Raw genomic sequence first — 22,978 nt, 5'->3', positions numbered from 1 at the left:
ATATGTAGATATTTTTACAACTAGTTACAATATTAATGTACAATACAAAACGTTAAGAGGAGTGATTCCTGAACTTTATTATTTGCAGTTTTAATCATTATGTGAACTCTGGGTTACCATTTCTGATTACCATGTCATCAATTCTTAGTAGGGACGAACAAGGTCGAACAATCCTTTGTTACGCATTTCGGCACAGAAAGTTTTCCACAGATACCACCAAAACCGCAGTCAATGACGGCTTGAGCTGTTGACAAGAAAACCAAAGCAACTATCAGAGAAAAAGTCCTCATCGTGAATGTTTTTAAAATGTTTATGACAAAATTGTTAGCGGCAACGTGACTTATAAAGAAAACAGCGTTGCTAAATACAATTTCACAATAAGATAACCAAAACCGAACTTTTTATTCTTTTCTTTTTTCAAGTTACACCACATGGCCATGCAATGGGGCAAGTATGGTACATATGGGATATGGGCCTGGGCTATATACCATTATTTACAAATATTTAGATATTTTTACAACTACAGTAGAATCCCGATTATCTGGACTCATTCGTTTTGGCTCTTATTATTAAATTAAAAATGTTTTGACGGCGCAACAAAACATGTTACGACAAGTTTATTCCCGCCTCCGACGGTGTACTCCCGCTCTCATTTGTTTGCAGGATAGTGTTTGCTATTGTATAATTTTCTTTGATAGCGTTCAACTAAAAGGTTGTCTTTTATTTTTGTTCACGTTTTGTGTTGGACATTTAAAATGTCCAAGCGAAGAAGAGTAGTGTTGTTATCAAAGTAAAATCCATTACATAATAAAAACTTATTAAAACTTGAATATTATTTGATTTGCTTTGAAATCGATTATCCGGATTTTCGATTATACGGAATACCCCTGGTTTTAATTGATCCGAATAATCGGGATTCTGCTGTAGTTACAATATTAATGTACACAACGGGAAGAGGAGTGATTCCTGAATTTTATTATTTGCAGTTTTAATCACTATGTAGACTCTGGGTTACCATCTTTTGTTAGCAATGACGAACGATTACGTTTACGAATAGAGTTTGGTCCACAGAGAAAGCTAAAACCGCAGTCTTCCCAGGCTTGAGCTGTTGATAAGAAAACCAAAGCAACTATCAGAGAAAAAGTTCTCATCGTGAATGTTTTTAAAATGTTAATGACAAAATTGTCAGCGACAACGTGACTTATAAAGAAAACAGCGTTGCTAAATACAATTTCACAATATGATAACCAAAACCGAACTTTTTATTCTTTTCTTTTTTCAAGTTACACCACATGGGTGTAAAATGTAAACCCTGAAATTTGATTACAAATGTAATCTGCGAAGTTTAGAATTATATAAAATTCTACTTAAATTGTGGGCTGTGGAAAATCAGTTTTTTTTGCCGACCATCAAATCTATACTTATCATATTTTTTCAATTGCTGCTCCAAATGTTAGTGAGCCCTCAAGAGTATGCTACAATTTCGATAGTTCCAGTTTATTTTTCATTATTTAGTATAACTATTCCCTAGGCTGATACTAATATAACCCCTTTCGAAATTTTCAAAATATAAGCTGCTAAAAATTAGGCAAAATTCATTAAATAAAAGTGCATAACTTGACATGATGACTGCAAGGGTATATAAGATTCGACTTTCTTATTTAAATTGCTTTTGGCCTACAAAAATAGTGCAGAACAGACTTACAAAACTTTGGCAAAAAGATTTCAGTCAACGTTTAAATAAAAAAGACACCATAAAGATTCTTTATGTATTATGATAATTGTAAATTTTTAATAAATAATGTGAACGGTTTACAAAAACTGATAACAAATCATATTTTCAATAAATACACATATACATACATACACATATATAAGAAGAGGCCTTTTTGTTGTTCTTGCTGTGGTCGCAGTGATTTTGTTACAATGGGATACATTTTCATAATGCTCTAGACGAAACTTGACTAATTAATGATTGTACGAGTAGCCTACGATTGAGGGACGGCGAGTTAAGTACGTTTGAGCCACCGAATTCGCCTAACCTAATGAATGAACCTTAAGACTACAATTAGATTTCGTTGAGAGGGACACTGGGAGGCAGATCGAAGCTCGGGACAGAAAAAAACTGGCAGGTTTATCTCGGCTATCCTCTATCCAAAGTTCTCGAAATGGTGAATGAAATAGGGCAACTTGCGCGTCTTGTTCACTTCATCACAGGCGGACATCACGCTCTTGGTCAGCGGACGAGGACCGCAGGAGAAGACACCTATTTTGGAGACCTAAGAAAGATAATTTTTATTAATTTTGTAATTAATTGGGGTTTAGATAACTCACATAGGAGTGCTTCTTTTGAACAAACTTCAAGAAGCTGGACATGTCCGGACGACCAAAATGATTGACCGCCTTGAGACCGGTGAATATTGAGGTCTTCGACAAACGCTGGAAGTGGTTCTCACAGATGTACTGAAAATAGGAAAACATATTAATAAATAATAAAAAATAATAATAAATTATTCCTGCTACCCACCAGCATTGTCGTTCGCAGATCGAACTTGTGGAAGAACTGCGTGATGAATATGTGGATCTCCAGGACGTTGGTCACATCCTTCTTTTCCACATCGCGCAGCACGTCGATGAACCACTCGAAGTGCTTGTGGGACGGGCAGATCCACAGGAAGTACACCTTCTTGCAGGCCACGCCCGAATATCGGTTGGTGCTGGTGCCGAAGACCAAATCGTTCAGGATGGAGGCGTACGGGGTGACCCCGATGCCGCCGCCCACCATCACGGCCACCTCGAACTTGTACCAGTCCTGGTTGCCACCGCCGAAGGGACCCTCGATGCGGATCTTGGGCTGGTCCTCCGGGTTGTAGTTGCAGGGATCGAAGTAGTTGCGCAGCTTCCAGGTCCACGGCCCCTGCGCCTTGATGTGGCAGCTCAGGCAGTTCTCGTGCGGCGCCGAGGTCAGCGTGAAGCTGTGCATCTCATGCGGGCGGAAGGCGGTGCAGGACAGCCGCACCCACTGGCCAGAAAGATACTTCAGATTCGGCGGGCGGTAGAACTTGATCTTGATCACATCGGAGGGCAGCAGGTCGGTGTCGATCACGTCCAGGGCCATGTACTTGGTGCGCAGCGAGACGATCTTGTCCAGGGTGTACACGATTCCCGGTCCCAGGAAGAACATCCAGAAGCGCGGAGGTCCAGTCAGTCTGGCCAGGCCGTGGATCAAACTCAGGAGGTACAGGCCGATGTACAGGGTGTGCATGTTCCAAAAGAAGTTGTAGGCCTTCTTCCGGATCGTGGGATGGGCGAACACGAAGATGATGCACATGATGATGAACAGCATGACGCCCGTGGTGCCGGTGACCGTTTGGAACAGCCAGAAGGTGATGTCCGGCTTGTAGTCGGAGGCGAAGTGCACCTCCCTGGTCAGGCATCGCAGGTTCTCGTGCGACTGCGTGGACACGTGGTAGAAGTTGACGATGTGACCCACCGTGTGCAGAACCGAGAAGAAGAGCGCCGTGCAGGCGGCGATCTTGTGGAACTGGATGTGCGAGTCCAGCGGAATGTACTGCTGGATGGGGAACTCCTTGAGCTTGGTGATCAGGTTCCTGGACATGGTCAGCAGCAGCAGGGAGTAGCAGAAGGACAGCGAGGCGGCCGAGCCCCTGGTTATGGCGATGCCCACGCCCATGATGTGTCGCAGGTCCGTGTGCTCCGCCATGAAGGAGTAGTGGATGAAGCGCTCCACGAAGAGCACAATGGTGACCACGTAGAACAGGAACAGGTAGAAGATGTTCTGCCTGTTCTCCTCCAGGAACGTGATGTAGGCATCCCACTTGGCCAGCAACCAATGCCTGGGCTTGTCCTGCATGGGTTCGATGTTGAACGAGGTCATCCTGGCCACATTCGTCGAGGTGTCCAGGAAGTTCTGCTTGGCGCCCTTGCAGTCCAGTCCGATGGCCACGAAGTCGCCCTTGTACTCCTTCATCATCAGCTTGAAGTCCTGGTAGGTCAGATGGTTCTTGTGCTCGAGTCCCACGTCCTGGAACATGCCGTCGATCAGCTCGGTGACCTGGTCGTCGCCCAGACTCGTGGTCCTCGCGATCTCCACCAGCGATCGCATCATCTCGCTCAGCTCACCCTTGTCGATCACACCATTTCGATCATTGTCGCACATGTCGAAGATGATGCGCAGCTTGTCGTCGGTCTTGCCGCGCGAGAAGAGCACCACGGTCTCGAGGAATTCCTGGAAGCTGATCCTGCCGTCCTGGTCCTTGTCCACGATGTTGAACATCTTGCGCACGAACATGTCGTTCGGCTTCATTCCCAGTGCCGCGGCGAACTCCGCCTTGGAGAGGCTGGTCCGCATGACGGTCATCACCTCGCCATCGCTGGAGGCATCCGACCGCCTCCTCCGTTCTCCTGGTCGCAGGCCAAAGGTCAAAGCGTACGCCTCCCGGAAGAAGTACTCCAGGCGCTTCTGCCGCCGCTCCCGCGTCTCCGCCCGCGCCAACATGATGTCCCTGTTGACCTCCACCAGGGTCATCTCCTTCTTGTGCAGCAGCAGGAAGTCCTCCAGCTTCTTCACGAACTTCCTCCGCGCTCCATAGGATTCCAGCTCCAGAACCAAGTCGTGATCGCTGGGCACTCGCAGCAGGATGTACGGCTTCTTCTTGATGTGATTGGTGGCAGACTCCTCCACACTGACCACGTCCACGTGCTTCAGGCTGAAGGTTCTTAGCTTTTCGCCCTTTCGATCCACCGTGTAGATAGCTGCCTCCGGGCCAAACTTCACCGTGACCAATCGCTTGTGATTGGCGTGGAGCCACTCCCTGGCGAGCATCTTGTCCACGGATCCCTTGTGCTGCGGAGCCCTAAGTGCCTCCTGGCGGATCTTCAGCCGCCGCCGCTTGCTGTTCTGCAACTTGACCACACAGTAACCAGCTCCGGCACACAAAATGGGAACGAATCCCAGGAAGACGCACACGTAGATGAACATCAGCTCCGAGCCGGAGAAGTAGTCGTAGCCCTCCAGATAAGTGCAGGGCTCCAGTTCCGTGGCATTCAGCTGCATGGGCTGCGGACAGGGATCTCCGGTGCGCCACATGAACACGTCCTTCTGGATCTCGTCCTCGTTGATGTCCGTGCTGTTCACGATGATGTCCCACAGCGTGATCTTGCGCAGCTCCACTATCTCCTCGGGCGTGAATATCCCATTGCGCTCGTTCTCGAACCAAAAGCGATCGGCGTCGCGCAGGCGCATAAATTGCTCCTTTATCACCGCCGTGAAGAATTCCCCAGGCTGACCGTAGGACTCCAACATTCCACCCACGTAGACATCCACATCATCCAACTGGTTGTTGTAGGCTTCCTTTAGCATACTGGAAAAGATGATAAGTTTAATATTATTTTATAAAATGTTTTTTATAGTTTTTCTTGCTTACTCCAAAAGCTCTGGTTGCGTTTCAAAAAGCGGAGGATTGATATCCGTCCAGGTTTTGTGTCTCTTCAAACCGTAAGACTCTCTGGCGGTATTGTAATCGGGCAAGCCATTATCCCTTCCCCGCATTATATTAAGTGCTCCCAGATCACGGCGCGTAAACTCCATGGGTCCGAACAGCTTGTCCCTCACATCTGAGCAAAGAACAGGATCCTCACGTTCGGAAATTTGCGAAGCGAGACCCATGAGAACCTCCTCCACGCTGGTGTCCGCAAAGAACCCCTAAAAAATATACAGATTTAGTAAATGATATTCTTATTATTAATCCACTACTTACGCTGGAATCCCACCAAGTGGAGCACAGTCTGACTGCCGGATATCCCATTGGGGTTTCCTTGAAGTTGCACTGGCCATCTCGCCTGTAAATTCCCGGCGGAATCATTGTGTGGCCAAAGCGGAAGGCCGCCGCCTGGAAGATGTGTCCAATGCCAGGATGTATGTCCTGCTTGTAGCCTTCGTAAGGCGGAAGAGAGGTTCCCAGGAAGGCGGGCAGGTACTCGTAGACAATCACGTTCTGCAGACTGGCAATCACCGTGTGACGAGCCCGCTGGTAGATGTCCTCGTCACTCCAATCCGGATGCGTTCGCTTGATTCTTTGGGCCAGAGTGTTGTGCCAGCGCAGGAAGAGGATGGCGAAGGAGAGGATGGCGGGATTCTGGTTGGTGCGCGGATCGCCAAGGACTAAGAAAAATAAAATTAAACGTAAGTTTCCACTCCAGTTCTTAAGTAAGTTGCTTAGCTTTTAAATTTGATTCTAGTAATTGCTGTTTTTCAGAGGATTCACTCACGAAAGAGCCGCTCGGGACTGAGCATCTTCATGACACTCGGCACCGGGTTGTTGAAGAGCGGGACGCGCATGGTGTTCCGCACTGGGAGCTTGCCGTCCTTCTGGGTGAGCAGGGTGCCGTTGTGGAAGGAGCGCATGGCGTTCAGCCAGGCCTCGGAGGTGCTGTAAATGAAACTGCCGTCAATCCAAGCAGTCATTTGGTTTATCTGCGGAGTAACGGGGTCAGTAGTGGAGGTAAGGCCCTTCCGGCGACCGCACCCACCTGTTCCCTTGGCGCATTGGGGCTCTGCCCGGTGTCCCGATCGTAGGCCGCCCTGTGGAAGGGGATGTACTTGTCGCCGCGGCACTCCCGGTCATACATCTCGTCGCACTTCTCGATCTCGATGCGGTGCATCTCGATGGGGCAGCCGGACTCGGAGGCCATCACGATCTCGTTGGCCACCAGCTGGCCGAAGAAGGCCAGCAGCGCCGTCCGGTTGAACTTCGATCCCAGTCCGTCCTTTCCCCGCATGAAGAGCCGGCTGAGTCGTCGGGTCGAGGGCCGGTTGGCCCCGGCCATCGCGTAGACCCCGTCGGAATAGGAGGGCGGTGCCTTGCGCACCAGGTGGCTATCTGGAAAGTCGGGAGCAAAGGTTGGCTTGAGCAAACACCTGGCATACGGGCATTATATAAGAACCGATCGATATATGCAAATCCAGGCCAATCACACCTCACACTTATTCTAATTGGAGGCGTAATCGGCTCAGTTCTGACCATTTCGAAAGTTGTCAGCATTCCAGTTCGCCACTTACCCACGGATCCCCAGTCGGGATGGGCCAAGTTATTGTACCAGCCATCGTAGCGCTGCTTCTCCGTCTGGCTGTACATTTTCTCTGAAAAGTACCAAAGAGTTGACATTAAATAAAACTCTTAACTTGTAGCCATTCTAACTCAATTACTGATTGGGAATTTGGAACGAATATTTAAATAGAAATATTCTAATTGCAAAAGACCTTCACCTAAAGAACTTATTCCATTCATCAAAAGAACTAGTATCTACATAAAACATTCCGAAGTATTAGAACCAAGGCGTTGGCGTTTTCCAATTAATTTGCATTTATTTGCCTAACTTCATTCAGCTTTGTGCGTGCAAATGACGCATAAATTGGCGATAGTTAAGATCAGAGAATGCCTTAAATGTTTACTTCGAATTAGATCCATAATTTACGCACAAACTTGTCTGTGGACAGTAGCCGGTTTTCAGCAAACCCAACCGCTCCGATACATTGTAGTTTGTGATATTAGAAAATGTTTTCGGTTGACTTAGTTTGGTTTTAATTGACTGGAAAATTGATTGACTTGCGGTGGATATTGAATCATACCCAATGGCACTAATGGTTGGACTGATGGAATTTACATATTTTTCAACTATTTTATCATTCTAACAAGTGGCTTAGCAATTTTGGGAAATTATCTCCATTCGACTTGTCATCATAAAAACTAATTACAGAACAATCTCGGCTGAATTCTAATTGAATTTGAATAATCGCCACACCTGGACGTTAATAAGGAATTTTAATCTGTGATTGACTAATAGGATTAGGTAATGACCAGATTGCAATTAAACAGGATTTAATTCTCTTTTAAATAGTTTACCTCTTGGTGTTTAATAACTAAAACAAATTGAGATTGTTAAATGAGAAACACCATTTTGAGAACATTTTTACGGACAAGCCCAGTTTATTATTTTCTGAGACGACTACATGCATGATTCACGCCAAAAAAAACACGAGTTGTGAATATAAATATTTGTTGAACAGAAGACACCTTTAAGTGATAAAAATCTGCAAGGCGTAATTGCTCTGACGCTAAACGTTATAATTATGGTTTATTTGCGTATAATTGCGCTGGGGAGACGAGACGGAGGGCTTACGAGAGAAACCAGTTCTCAAATTAACAAGCCAATGCCCGCAGCCCAAAAAAGAAAACATGCCCAACATTCTAAAAGTGCTTAGATGGAATACACAACGCAGACATTAAACCCGTTTATTTGTTCTTCTTTTAATATGGCTTTTGTTACGGCATCCCCGTCGAATTCGACCAGAAATCCGTTCTGGCCAGAATAAGATGGCTTTGTTCTTGGCCACCACGGGTAAATCAAACCAATCCCAAAACCATGACGTTGACAGCTGAAGGGGCAGCCGCAGCTACAAGTCATGACTATATTTCGTACCATTTTCGAGAGCATTGCTCGACTGTGAGTGAATGATGGATGGATGGATGGCTAGCAACAGTAACAGCAATAGCAACAGAAAAAGCAAAAGCAGTCAGAAAAAGCAACAAACAGCGTTAATTTCCAGGTCTGAGTCTCAGATGGCAAACAGAATCAGATCCGGTTAGCCAAAATCGTAGCCAACTGAGCGAGGAAGCCTCAGCTGACTCCGATCAACTATATATAGCCTATACTATGTATACAAAACACTCTGCGTTGGCGGACTACGGAATGTTGGCAAAATAAAAAACACTAACCAACACCTGCACGCCAAAGAAGCTTCACTCCAAGCGCTTTTGCTATAAGCTGTATTTTTTTTTTAATTTTCGGAAAACATGCACGACATCACGGATTGCGGATTCCCCTAAAAAACAACAAAACATTCACACACATACTATACATTTGTACTGCTGGTTTTTTGTGTCCAATTGTCGCATTGTAACTTCTGCGAGTCTCTCTCTTTATTTCGTCAGCTGTTTCGCGTTCGTTTTCTAAGTCTTTTGATTTATACGAGTCCGATACGTCGCTAAATTCACTTTCATCTCGGCTCGTGCGTGACTCTTGCAGTAAAACAAAAGCTGATTTTTTCACGTGGCATTGCATAATTATATTTCGGAGAAAACATTCATGGTATCATAAATCATTGTAATTAGGTACACTCTGAAAAACAAGCAGTGGTAAAATGGGAAAAAAATAGGATTTCTCACCAAAGGGATTCAAGTAGAGTAAATCATTAAAAAAAATTACAAGCAATAACAATACATTTCTATGCGGTAGTTTTGAACGCAGTAGGACTGATGGCCATACTTGTCTGTCCTGGTGATTGGACCTCCCAGTTTCAGAGTCCCCTTCTCGCCGATCTCCGTTACAAGAATGGTGGCATCGAAGTTACCACTTCCAGGAACCGTCATCAGGCGGACCATAATCTGCGAAAGTTCGTGTCGACCTTTAGATTCATCTCTGGATCCATAAGCAGTCCGAACTTTCTTTAGTTGCAGTTTTTGGCACTGAGGATAGGGCTCGATCAGCTCATTAATCCTGGCCACTGCGAAGCGGGCAGCTTCTTGAACGGCACTGTTGTAAGTGGAAACGGCGGTCAGTTCGTTGCAGAGGCAGTAATGACTCGGTATTTCAGCACTCTGACAAGTTCTGCGATCGGGAATGGGTAGAAACAGGCTGATGCCACGACTGTTGTTCAAACACCGAGTTCTGATCTCCACATTGTCATCACCTAACCGATCTAGATGGATTACATCTTTGAGCGTTTCGTGCAGATCGAATGTCGTGATCAGACTTCGAGCGTTCTCCTGGAAATTCGACATGGCCAGGGGAAATCTCCTTTTCAACCATTCCGGATATATGGCGATCAAGAGTGGCTGTGACATCTCCCTTCGTCCTGGTGCACTGCGGGCAAACTTATCGAACCGCAAGCCGTGATCTCCCATGAACAGTATCAGAGTGTGCTCCATCACTCCCTTTTCGTACAACTCCCTCAATATATTCAAGTAGTCCTTGTCCACCAGCTTGGCAAAGGGAAAGTAGTCGTGGACGCCGTGCATATTCCAAAAGAATGAGAAAAGCGGAACGTGCTGCATGTACGGAATCAGATTCAAGATGAATTGGTAGAACACTTCTCCGTAGAGACGGTTGCCGGTGCACTTGAGATCCAACTTTGTGCGGTACATAGTATGTGATTCGATCTCCGGCATCACTGGACGCATGTAGATGTCGGTGGGCTGCTTGCTAAAACCCCTCTTCCGGTAGATAAATAATCCGAATATATCGGTGTCCTCTCCGTAGACCGTGGTGTATCCCGCTTTCTTGAAGTCGTCCCACAAAAAGTGACAGTCGTCGAAATTGGGTCTGCCGTCGTAGCAGGATTGCTCTATCTCCGAAACCGAAAGGCCACTTAGCAGCGGCATTAGATTGGGATAGGTGTTCAGCCCAATTCGATTATAGCCCCAGAACTCGGTGTGGGGTAAGTGCTCAATGAAGTCGGCCACCCGGTGAAAGTATCGCAGATAATGCATGTGGGAAATGGAATCGACTCCAAGGATCATCACCGAAAGTCGTTCCTGCAGCGAAGATGCCTTAGAAGCATTTTTGGGAGGCGGTAGAAAATACAGGACATCATGGAAAATTATCCTGGCAAAGTCCACCCAGCACCAGATACGGATATTTTGCTGACCCGTTCCCACCTCAAGGTATCTTGATCGGCTGTCTAGCAGGAAATACTCCAAGGAGATGTACTTATTATTTGAGTCGTCAACCCTGAAGAACTCCCGATAAATGCAGGTGACTTGCCTCAAGAGCCGAACACGACAGCACGACAGAAGTCCAGACTTTGAAATATTTCGCACCAGGTAATTTCGGCCCTCAATGGTCTCGGCGATCATCAGCTGCACCATTGGGCAAATAATGGGTTCAAAGGGTTCCATGAAGGACAGAGCAAAATCCGAAAGCGGCTTCATCGAACTTATTCGACATCCCGAGGTATTGACAAAGAAACCATCTTCACCGATCGAAATCAGGGGTTCCTTTTCTATGCTTTCTTCTGTCCTCCGATAAAAGGCGAACACAAATATAAAGCAGCACAGAATCACCAATTGAAAAACGTTTAAGAATCGATTGGAAATCCGCTTTATCCACATTTGTTATTTTTCGGTTATTTACTTATACACTTTAAAATTATGTAATTTGCCACGCCTACTTTTTATGTTAAGCGAAAATGCAACTGTTCATATTTTTACAAATTTTTCGAAGTTAAAAACAGATAATAAGAAAACTTTCGCTTTCTGTTTTGAACAACTTTTTAAATATTAACACTAATTACGGCGGACGAAAAAAATAATGAACGTAGACAGTGACATCTATTTGCTAGCTGTTAATTGGTTGCCAAATTTGACAGTATAAAAAATGCGCACATGACTTAATTTAATTTTACAATACCGTACGAGTTTTCTCTGCTCCTAAACTTCAATACTAACGAATCCCAAAGAATGTATTTTATCTTTTGCGGCTTAATTAGGAGTAGCGATTCGCGAGGAATGCAGTTCTTCCCAAGTTTAAGTTCTATTGAAACACTTGCTCGATATATAGAATTTAAGCTTACACGATGTTAATGATGCTGTTAGTTGGCTTGCTTTTCGTTAATCAAAATGCCATTTGCCTAATTAAAAATTCCAGCTTCGGGCATTTTGCAAATACAAAAAAGATTTCTATGTGGGTCTAGGCGTTTAAATTAAAAGTCGAATGGGTTGTGTCGTTTAATAATGGGGATTTATTTGGCTTTTTATTGATTTCTAAGAAAATATTTTAAACCTCCTTCATAAGTACATTGCTTGTTGGTCCGGTGCTCAATTAATTGTTAATCAAGATATTTTTATTTAAAGAACCCTTTACGTACTGAATGAGCCTATTTCTATCTAAAGTTCGTACAAAATTCCAATCAACAGATGAACCTTCTAGATAGATCTTAATTTTTCTGCATCCAAACAATCGAGTTGCATCTCGAACAAAATCAGAGTTTATCAATATTCGACCATACAGACCGAGCACTCTGATTAGCGGACAGCCTTCGAGGATCGTCAACAGTTGGTGGTTGGTAATTTCACTCGTAGTCAGGTTCAGAATTTCCAAGTTCCTTAGTTTAAGCAGGGCACTCAAGGGAACACTCTGGCAGCCCAAGAAAAGTTTTCTTAACGAGGAAATCTCGCAGAGTTGCTCCACCTGTTCGGCAAGCAAGACGTCTCCCAACAAAATGAGGCTTTCCAGCGGAGTGTCTGTTTTGTGGATCAGTCCCTCGATGAAACCTGCCTCCAGAAAGCCAGAATGCCAAATTAGCAAATGCTTCAGTTTGGGCAACTGGCACACGATTTCATAGGGCACATTTCTATCCATCCGTTTGTTTAAGAGTAAACTTTCCAGATTGCGACAGTTTCTCACAATTACCCTAAAGTTGTCCCCGGTGAGATTTTCAATGCATTTTCCAATGTCTAGGTTGCGGAGTTGTTTCATTTTCAGGCAGGACGTGGCCAAACACTCGGCATTTATTCCTGGATACGCACCAATCGCCAGTGATTCTAAATTCTCCAGCACATGCAGCCCATCTCCACTGTAGCCTGGTGCCTCTAAGTTCAGTTTCCGGAGGCAGGGGAGTTCCACTAGGCTAAGAACAAAATTCCTGCACATCTCTGCCCTCGAGAATTTAAGATAGACGTGCAGAGATGTAAGACTCTTCAACTGTAACAGATCATTCCATCTCTGCCATTTAATAGTCATTTTCAAGTGCTGCAATCGTGGACAAAAGGTCCGCAAAAGCCACAAAATCCGCTCTCCATCGATACGAGGACCCCGCCGTGACTCATAGCTGATCACATTCTCATTAACGATTTCCAGCAATTGAGAGAGCTCGTTTTCGCTTATTTCCGATGTGACGCTTTCTGTAATTCGTTTGTATTTCAGACTTAAAGTTTCGAAAAGTGATTTAAGATGCGGACTTGATGCAGCCAGTCTCAATTGGTCCCCCACGCTCAAATATGAGATAACTTTTTCCCAGCAGTAGGTGTTCAGTAAAAAGATTTCGGGTGTTTTCGGAGCCAAAGATGCAGCTCGGTTTTTCTCTTCATTTCCCTGGGAGATTGGTTCTAAAACCAAAGAGTTTTCGACTGTGATTTTGCGACGCTTTGTTCCCGGAACATCTTCACAACCTTCTGACTCATTTTTTCTTGTTTCTGGTAAAGCTTTTTCCCCATCACTCGTTTGCTCCTTCTGTCCACCATATTCAGAAGCTTCGCAAATTCTTCCGCTCATTTTTGATAACCACACGCCTTGGGCTTCGCGAACGACTGCCCAGATCGGCCTGAGTTTGTCAAAATTTCGCAAAAAGCACGATTATGTCGGGTGTTCCCAGATTTAGCAATTGCCATTAGTACTATATAGCGAAAAAAAAAAAAAAAAAATAATTCAACTCAACTTCAAGATACCTCTTGATACAAATTGAAAACCTTTTATTTTTGGTATAAACCGAATGTTTCGATCACATTAATCAAAATTCCATTTGCCTAATAAAAAATTTCAGTTTCGGGCATTTTGCAAATACAAAAACGATTTCTTTGTGGGTCTAGGCGTTCAAATTAAAAGTCGTAATGGTGTTGTAGTTTAATAATGTGGATTTATTTGGCTTTTTGCTGATTTCTTAGAAATAACTTCAAACTACTCAATAAATAATGTGCTTTTTAGGATAGTGCTCAATTAATTGTTTACCAAGAAAGACTTTTTCAAAAAACCGTGTTCGAATTGAATAAACCTATTTCCATTTAAAGTTTCTATTAAGTTCAAAGGAACAGATGGATGTAGATAGATCTTGATTTTTCTGCATCTAAACAAACGAGTTGCATCTTTAACGAAATCTGAGTTAATCAATATTCGAGCACACAGACCGAGCACTCTGATCAGCGGACAGCCTTCGAGGATCGTCAACAGTTGGTGGTTGGTGATTTCAGGTGTCATCAGATTTAGAATTTCCAAGTTCCTTAGTTTAAGCAGGCCGCTCAAGGGAACACTATCGCAGTGGATGGAAAGTTCTCTTAGCGAGGAAATCTCACAGAGATGCTCCACCTGTTCGGCATACAAGACGCCTCCCCACAAAAAGAGGCTTTCCAGCGGAGTGCCCGTTTTGTGGATCAGTCCCTCGATGAACCTTGCCCTCAGAAACCCAGAGTGCAAAATATGCAAGTACTTTAGTTTGGGCAACTGACACACAATTTCGTAGGGCACATTTTCTTTAATCAGTCCTTTGCCGAAGGATAGACTCTCCAGATTGCCACAGTTTTTTACTATTACCCTAAAGTTGTCCTCGGTGAGTTTTTCAACGAATTTTCCAAAGTCTAGGTGGCGAAGTTTTTTCATTTTCAGGCAGGCCTTGGCCAAACACTCGGCATTTATTCCTGGATACGCACCAATCGCCAGTGATTCTAAATTCTCCAGCACATGCAGCCCATCTCCACTGTAGCCTGGTGCCTCTAAGTTCAATTTCCGGAGGCAGGGGAGTTCCATCAGGTTAAGAACAAAATTCCTGTACGTCTCTGCACTCCGTAATTTAAGATAGACGTGCAGGGATGTAAGACTCTTCAACTGTGTCAAATCATTCCATCTGGGTTGAAAAAAAGTCATTTTCAAGTGCTGCAATTGTGGGCAGAAGGTCCGCAATAGCCACAAATTCCGTTCTCCATCGAAATGAGGACCCAGCGGTGACTCATAGCTGATCACATTCTCATTAACAATTTCCAGCAATTGAGAGAGCTCGTTTTCGCTTATTTCCGATGTGACGCTTTCTGTAATTCGTTTGTATTTTAGACTTAAAGTTTCGAAAAGTGATTTAAGATGCGGACTTGATGCAGCTAGACTTAATTGGTCACCCAAGCTCAAATGTGACAAAATTTTTTCCCAGCAGTAGGTGTTCAGCAAAAAGATTTTGGGTGTTTTTGGAGCCAAAGATGCAGCTGGGTTTTTCTCTTCATTTCCCTGGGAGATTGGTTCTAAAACCGAAGAGTTTTCGACTGTAATTTTGCGACGCTTTGTTCCCGGAACATCTTCACAATGTTCTGACTCATTCTTTCTTGTTTCTGGTAAAGCTTTTTCCCTGTCACTCGTTTGCTCCTTCTGTCCACCACTTTCAGAAGCTTCGCCGATTCTTCCGCTCATTTTTGATAACCACACGCCTTGGGCTTCGCGAACGACTGACCAGATCGGGCTGAGTTCGTCAATATTTCGCAAAAAGCACGATTATGTCGGGTGTTCCCCGATTTAGCATTTGCTATTAATACTATATTGCGAAAAAACAAAAAGATAATTCAACTCAACTTCAAGATACCTCTTGATACAAATTAAAAACCTTTTATTTTTGGTATAAAATCGAATGTTTCGAGACAATTAAATAAATAAATATTAATTTTATATATACACAATTAATTCAAAGTGATAAGTTTTCAGACTTGTACACTTTTCGAATACCCCTCAAACAAATGCAAACAAATAAGATAACGTAAAGCTTTTTTTAGGCAAGGAAAAAATGTACATACATATATATAATATTTTAAGAGCTTATATATAACATTTATAAATTCTAGGATAAATACGAAAAACAGATGTATAATAAAAATTTTTATTGATGTTTATTATTAATCGTTGAATATAGCGAATGTCTATAAATGACAATTTTCTATTCTCATCGCGAAAGCTTATCAATGCTTCTCATTTGTTGAGCTTTTCTTATCTTTTTTAAAACGTGAATAAGTCAGTATAATGAACCCTATCAAGTTATTAGGCTGCCAAGAAAGAAGAGCTAATTAAATTATAACTTTACTCTACTTTTTCTTTATCTCCATAGATTCGAGACAGAAATTTTAATAAATCTCCTAACACTGGAACACCAGCAGACCTTCGCGAATGCTACTAAAACGGATGAAAAAAGACAAAACGAAACAAATTATTTGCTGCCAACAGCCGAGTCGAATTCTATGTTCGACTTCCCCAAACCACCAGCTGATATCGGGGATCGGGGATCGCTTTAGAAATAAAAAGTACATCCATCTTTACTGATTGAAATCAAGGGTCCTTTTCTATGCTTTCTTCTGTCCTCCGATAAACGAAGAGCATAAATACTTATAAAGCAGCACAGAATAACCAGTTGAAAAATATTTAAGAATCAATTGGGAATCCGCTTTGTCCACATTTGTAATTTTATTTACTTATTCACTTAAAAAGTATGTTATTTGCCACGTCTACTTTTTATGTTAAGCGAAAATGCAACTGTTCATATTTTTACAAATTTTTCGAAGTTAAAAACAAATAATAAGAAAACTTTCGCTTTCTGGTTTGAACAACTTTTTAAATGTTAACACTAATTACGGCGGACGAAAAAAATAATGAACGTAGACAGTGACATCTATTTGTTAGCTGTTAATTGGTTGCCAAATTTGACAGTATAAAAAATGCGCACATGACTTAATTTAATTTTACAATACCGTACGAGTTCTCTCTGCTCCTAAACTTCAAGACTAACGAATCCTAAAGAATGTATTTTATCTTTAGCGGCTTAATTAAGAGTAGCGATTCGCGAGGAATGCAGTTCTTCCCAAGTTTAAGTTCTGCTGAAACACTTGCTCGATATATAGAATTTAAGCTTACACGATGTTAATGATGCTGTTAGTTGGCTTGCTTTTCGTTAATCAAAATGCCATTTGCCTAATTAAAAATTCCAGTTTCGGGCATTTTGCAAATACAAAACGATTTATGAGTGGGTCTAGGCGTTCAAATTGAAAGTCGTAATGGTGTTGTAGTTTAATAATGGGGATTTATTCGGCGTTTTGCTGATTTCTTAGAAATAACTTCAAAACTGCTCAATAAGTAATGTGCTCTTAAGTCCAGTGCTCAATTAATAGTTAAATAGGAAAGGCTTTCCCAAAGAACCGTGTTCAAACTGAATAACCCTATTTCCCTTTATATAATTCCAAGATGCCAATGGTCCTTGTAGATAGATCTTGATTTTTCGGCATCCAAACAATCGAGTTGCATCTCGAACAAAATCTGAGGTGATCGATAGTCCATCTTCCAGACCGAGCACTCTGATTAGCGGACAGCCTTCGAGCATCGTCAACAGTTGGTGGTTGGTAATTTCACTCGTTCTCAGTTCCAGAATTTCCAAGTTCCTTAGTTTAAGCAGGCCACTCAAGGGAACACTATCGCACTGGATGGAAAGTTCTCTTAGCGAGGAAATCTCACAGAGATGCTCCACCTGTTCGACATTCAAGTCGACTCCCCACAAAATGAGGCTTTCCAGCGGAGTGCCCGTTTTGTGGATCAGTCCCTCGATGAAACCTGCCCTCAGAAAGCCAGAGACAGAAACTCGCAAGTGCTTCAATTTGGGCAACTGACACACGATTTCATAGGGTACATTTTCTTTTATCATTTCCCTGCCGAAGGATAGACTCTCCAGATTGCCACAGTTTTTTACTATTACCCTAACGTTGTCCTCGGTGAGTTTTTCAAAGAATTTTCCAATGCCTAGGTGGCGGAGTTTTTTCATTTTCAGGCAGGCCGTGGCCAAACACTCGGCATTTATTCCTGGATAAGCACTAATCGCCAGAGATTCTAAATTCTCCAGCACATGCAGACCGTCTCCACTATAGTTTTCTGCCTGCAAGTTCAGTTTGCGGAGGCAGGGCAGTTTCACTAGGCTAAGAACAAAATTCCTGCTCGTCTTTGCGCTCGAGAATTTAAGATAGACGTGCAGGGATGTAAGACACTTAAACTGTAACAGATCATTCCAACTTCGAGAAAAAGTCATTTTCAAGTGCTGCAATCGTGGACAGAAGGTCCGCAAAAGCCACAAATTCCGATCTCCATTGGAAAATGAACCCAGCTCTGACTCATAGCTGATAACATTCTCATTAACAATTTCCAGCAATTGAGAGAGCTCGTTTTCGCTTATTTTCGCTGTGACGCTTTCTGTAATTCGTTTGTATTTCAGACTTAAAGTTTCGAAAAGTGATTTAAGATGCGGACTTGATGCAGCTAGACTTAGTTGGTCACCCACGCTCAAATATGATAAAACTCTTTCCCAGCAGTAGGTGTTCAGTAAAAAGATTTCGGGTGTTTTCGGAGCCAAAGATGCAGCTCGGTTTTTCTCTTCATTTCCCTGGGAGATTGGTTCTAAAACCAAAGAGTTTTCGACTGTGATTTTGCGACGCTTTGTTCCCGGAACATCTTCACAACCTTCTGACTCATTTTTTCTTGTTTCTGGTAAAGCTTTTTCCCCATCCTTCTGTCCACCATATTCAGAAGCTTCGCAAATTCTTCCGCTCATTTTTGATAACCACACACCTTGGGCTTCGCGAACGACTACCCAGATCGGCCTAAGTTCGTCAATATTTCGCAAAAAGCACGATTATGTCGGTTGTTCCCCGATTTAGCAATTGCCATTAGTACTATATAGCGAAAAAAAAAAAAAAAAAAAATAATTCAACTCAACTTCAAGATACCTCTTGATACAAATTGAAAACCTTCTATTTTTGGTATAATCCGAATGTTTCGATCACATTTTATATATTATTTAAAATAAATATAAATTTTATACAGAATTAAGTAATAGTGAAAATTTTTAAGTCCTATACAGTTTTCGAATACCCCTCAAACAAATGTAAACAAATAAGATAACGTTAAGCTTATCAATGCTACTCATAGCATTATTTGAGCTTTCTTCTTATCTTTTTTAAAACGTGACTAAGTTAGTATAATAAACCCAATCAAAAATTAAATTATAACTTTACACTACTTTTTCTTTATCTCCCCTTCGATTCGAGACAGAAAATTTAATAAATCACCTAACACTGGAACACCAGCAGACCTTCGCGAATGCTAATGAAATTGATGAAAAGAAGACAAAACGAAACAAATTATTTGCTGCCAACAGCCGAGTCGAATTCAATGTTCGACTTCCCCAAGTCACCTGCTGAGATCGGGGATCGGGGATCGGAGATCGCTAATCTTTTAATCAGGAAGAGGGCACGAAGACAGTCACTCCGCGGGGGGCGGGGTTGGCCAACACAATGGGATACATTTCACGTTTGTTTGCAGTAATTTTATTACGCTAAATATTGCAAAATAAAACCCACAATTGGGTTTCTGGTCATAAATCAAATGATAGGCAAAACAGCGAAGCCGAAACAATGTAAATCGAGGGGAGGGGGAAATTAAATTAAAATGCAAACCTGTGGGGAAGCTAACTAATCAATTGAAGGGGGTGAAGGGGGAAAGCCATTTGATCGTGCGTTGACATTTGACTCGGATAGCGATGAGCCACGCCCCTCGCCACTGCACATGTCGTACGTGACCAGTATCGTCAGACATGGCGAATCCATAGCTTTGCTGCCCTCTGCCCCTTCTCCTATAAGCTTTAACTTCTGACTAGAAATATTTATACTGAGGAAAACACTTGTTAAAACATAGTCCTAACAGTTTTTCCATTCTTTCTATAAATTAACATTAGATTGTTTGCCAAAATCATAGCAAAGATAATGTTTTAATCCCTCGGCTAGTAATGAGTACCTAAATTACCTAAATAGACAAAACATTTATATCATTTTTGTCTGTGTATGAATATACACTTACACTTCTATATGAATAATAAATTGTCTGTGGCGGGATCTAATCGGTCATTTTGAAGCCACGAGATCTCGGCACGTCTGGCGATCGCAATGCAAGGCGTCTAGTGGATGACGTCAGTTTTGACCAGGCAGTATTTACTCAGTTCAACATGATGGGTTTATTTGCCTCAGAAGTCGTTATTCAGTTAACAACACTAAAGATAAATTGCAGTGACTGCAGTTAAGTTGGGGCAAGTAAAATATTTACGAGTGTGTTGTTTTGAAGGCGGTTCGAATTTAGAACAAATTTTAATTTATTGAACTGAAACCAAGCAAACTTTTTGCATTCCCTAGCTGAACGGATCTCCCGATCACCACGATCCATGTCTATGCAAATAGACCTAATTGAATTGAATAACCATGCGATGCGGGGAGGTGGAGCGGGCGGGCAGGTCGTTGGTACTCACCATAACAATGCACGGAGCCCAGATCCAGACCGAGGCTAATCAGTAGCAGCAGCAGCAGGGCTCCTCCACAAGTTGCCCCGGGCAATTGGTGCCGGAGCTTGTGTTTTCGGCCGGGACATGGGTTTCGCTTTTCGCTTGCTGCCCTCTGAGGGGGCGCACTTGGAACACTCATATTGATTGCAAACAATTTTTATGTACTATGTATTTTATTCGTTTTTTCGCTATTGTGCTGCTCGAATATCGGTCGATTACGACGCGTTTGTATTGTTAAATTAATTAAGCAAACTATCACTTGGGGCGAGGATTGACGTTGAGGGCATGGGCTTAATTTGCATTACTTTGAGTTTCATCACATTTGGTTCACACTTTGATTTTCACTCAGTTGAGATCCCATGGTTTCCAATTATTGCACTGCGAGGCGAAACAAATTAATTTTAGTTTATGCTGTGATTCATGCGGGGTTCTTTGCGTTCTCCGATTCACTCCAATTTTCGTTTAAAATATTTGTGTTCGCGGTTTTATCGATTAAATTAGCATAAGACCCGATGAAGTTATCTATTAATGGATTTTGTTTTGATACACACATGCTCTTTGTTTTTAAACGGCAAAAGAATGCTGTCCTATCGGAGTTTTTTCTAGAAAATATTTGGTTCTTTCAGCTTCATAACAGCTAAGGCCCGAACTTACTAAAAGCTTTCAATAAGTAACCATAACCAAAATAACCATAACAAAACACATTCAACTGGTTTGGCCATAGTTTTTTACTTTTAAAAGCATTAACGGATTATTGCTTTTAAATCTACCTTTAGATTACACAATTTTAAGTTAATGAAACGCACCGACAGTTCGCTAATTTATTTTTGTGATTTTAAAACGCAAAATTGACTCGACCGCAAAAAGGCGAAATGGTTCGTTAATGTTAACCAATTAATTACATTGCACAAAGCAAGCCGAACAAATAAAATCGCACTTATTGAATGCAATGTGGTGTGTGGCCAAATAAATGGCAAAACAAATAAAGGGCGAAGAGGCGGATGAAAACGGAATTACCCACAAAGCAATTGACCTTCTGCGGGCTTACAAGCCAACAAACGACAAACAGATTCCATTAGTCATAATCGACAACAGTCGAGAAGGAAGCCAAAAAATAAAAAAAAAACCAACAAATAATGTATGTGCAAAGCAGTAAGCGAAGATAAAGAGAAGTAACAAATATATAAAATGCCATTGCACAACTGCAAACAATTAACATTACAGCAACTGCAGAGCGCTAAAGCTAAAAAAGTCATAAAGACAAACCCCTTCCCTCCTATCGCCAAACATTTTTCCGCCTAATGCAATTTGGAGTTTGTTTAGAAATTATTATTAAATGCCCGAGCAGAGCAGAGAAAACTTTACGGGGTAAAAGCCAAGTCAAAGTGGTCAGAAAATTGTGGGCGATCCGCTGGCCAAAAAGAGCTCCGAGGAGCGAGCGAGAGGGAGAAAGTCCAGAAAGCGTGGAAGACTGAACGGCAATAATCACTTTGAAATTACGGTACAATACAAAAAATTGTATTGTGGTAGAAGCGAAAAGCCCCAGCTTTCTGAACATTAGCCGAGACCTCCGGCTAAATCATATTAATTAATAAACATTTTTGTGGCTAATTTTAGAAATTTTTGGACAAAGTTTTGACGAGATCAAACAAAATATATATATATACCCTTGGTATTATGACCAGCACTTCTAAAATATTGTAACAGAACAAGACATATTTTTGCTGTTTTCCAGAGACGTCCGTTTGGACCTTAATTGGTTGAAAGCCCTTTTTTTCTTGTTTTCCTTTAATATTTCTGCAGTCGCCAAAATTGCGCAAAACACTGATCTTTTGTTGCATGAGAGGCTGTGAACGACTAGAAGAAGCAGCAGCAAAAATTAAACACAAAATAAATTAAATTCATGAACGAAAACGTAAGCAAAGCCGAGACAGCAACGAAGCAACGGACAAAGAAGACTCGGAACTCCAAAAGGGGACCCAAAAATTAAAAAGAAAAAAAACGCACCAACACACACATACTGAGCAAGTGACAGAGAGGGTGAATCGTTTGTTTGTGGGCGAGCAAAAGAGACGGCAAGCTCAAAAAAAAGATCCACAAAAAATATCCAATGATGTCCAGTGGTGGGTGTTTTATGTTTATCGGGTTTTTGCACTATTTTCCAAACAATTTGAGCAATTTCGCATGGCGACAACCACAAAGACCCGCACACACAGCCACGATAACGGTGAAGAAGACGAAGTGGACGCGGCGCATGCGCGACACGTTTCAGCGTTTCACATTCACTCTCGTCGGCGCTCGCTCACCAGCACACACGGATCGAAACGGGCGGCGTGGGCTCCAACACACGTCCGCAGCGGCCAAGAGTTCGTTCGAAACTAAGCACAGCTGTGCAGGGGACCTCTACATTGGGGCCCGAATCGGTTCGGAATGGAACCGGTTATGCACTGAGATCAACATATGGAAATAAATCTAAATTTAGAAAATTTATTTTAATATTGGTTTACGTATGGACGCTGGCACGCAACAAGCCCAAAATCTTGGGCAGAAGAAATCCTTAAATGGCTTTATAAAAATGTTATTTTTTTATCAACTTTACGAAGTACTTTCTTTTTGAGCTTATTCACAAATAGGTAAAGTTTTTCTAAGTGTATTCTCTACCACTCTTGGGAGAGCTCCCGAATAGCTGCTCCACTTCGGCTTGGCTTTCGGGATCTCGGGACTGGGATTGGATCCCATTCCATGTCCGCCTTCAAATGAGTTCCGTCATATTTGACATGACGACGTGTC

At 42.5% G+C, this 22,978-nt stretch overlaps 2 protein-coding genes across 4 annotated transcripts; both read right to left on the bottom strand.

The window, feature by feature from the left end:
- Window positions 1-52: 52 nt before the first annotated feature.
- Window positions 53-22,559, bottom strand: LOC108092405 (dual oxidase). 3 transcript variants are annotated; one of them, XM_017191967.1, is made up of 11 exons: window positions 22,495-22,559; window positions 20,156-20,566; window positions 7,082-7,162; window positions 6,553-6,902; window positions 6,292-6,496; window positions 5,781-6,184; window positions 5,448-5,725; window positions 2,528-5,384; window positions 2,335-2,463; window positions 1,868-2,279; window positions 53-244 (listed from the first exon to the last, which is right to left on the bottom strand). In XM_017191967.1, the coding sequence occupies exons 2-10, from the start codon at window positions 20,325-20,327 to the stop codon at window positions 2,151-2,153; spliced, it is 4,605 nt and encodes a 1,534-aa protein (XP_017047456.1). In that variant the 5' UTR covers window positions 20,328-20,566; window positions 22,495-22,559; the 3' UTR covers window positions 53-244; window positions 1,868-2,150. The 3 variants fall into 3 exon arrangements, with proteins under 3 accessions (XP_017047456.1, XP_017047459.1, XP_017047457.1); XM_017191970.1 differs by having other exon boundaries at window positions 22,505-22,552; XM_017191968.1 differs by having other exon boundaries at window positions 22,196-22,551.
- On the bottom strand, window positions 9,148-11,330 carry LOC108092406. Its single transcript, XM_017191971.1, has one exon. The coding sequence runs from the start codon at window positions 11,190-11,192 to the stop codon at window positions 9,285-9,287; it is 1,908 nt and encodes a 635-aa protein (XP_017047460.1). The 5' UTR covers window positions 11,193-11,330; the 3' UTR covers window positions 9,148-9,284.
- Window positions 22,560-22,978: the final 419 nt, after the last annotated feature.

The sequence above is a fragment of the Drosophila ficusphila genome, unplaced genomic scaffold, assembly GCF_018152265.1.
Source record: "Drosophila ficusphila isolate 14025-0441.05 unplaced genomic scaffold, ASM1815226v1 contig_412, whole genome shotgun sequence".
Lineage (NCBI taxonomy): Eukaryota > Metazoa > Arthropoda > Insecta > Diptera > Drosophilidae > Drosophila > Drosophila ficusphila.
The sequence above is the reverse complement of the archived record's forward strand: the minus strand, read 5'-3'. Positions and strand labels throughout refer to the sequence as shown.

Excerpts from the sequence above, each read along its gene's own strand:
- LOC108092406 (XM_017191971.1), bottom strand. The coding sequence starts at position 11,192 with ATGTGGATAAAGCGGATTTCCAATCGATTCTTAAACGTTTTTCAATTG.
- LOC108092405 (XM_017191967.1), bottom strand. The coding sequence starts at position 20,327 with ATGAGTGTTCCAAGTGCGCCCCCTCAGAGGGCAGCAAGCGAAAAGCGA. Across the intron at positions 7,163-20,155 it reads GGGCTCCGTGCATTGTTATG|AGAAAATGTACAGCCAGACG; the intron begins GTGAGTACCAAC and ends GGTACTTTTCAG. Across the intron at positions 6,185-6,291 it reads CAGTCCCGAGCGGCTCTTTC|TCCTTGGCGATCCGCGCACC; the intron begins GTGAGTGAATCC and ends TATTTTTCTTAG.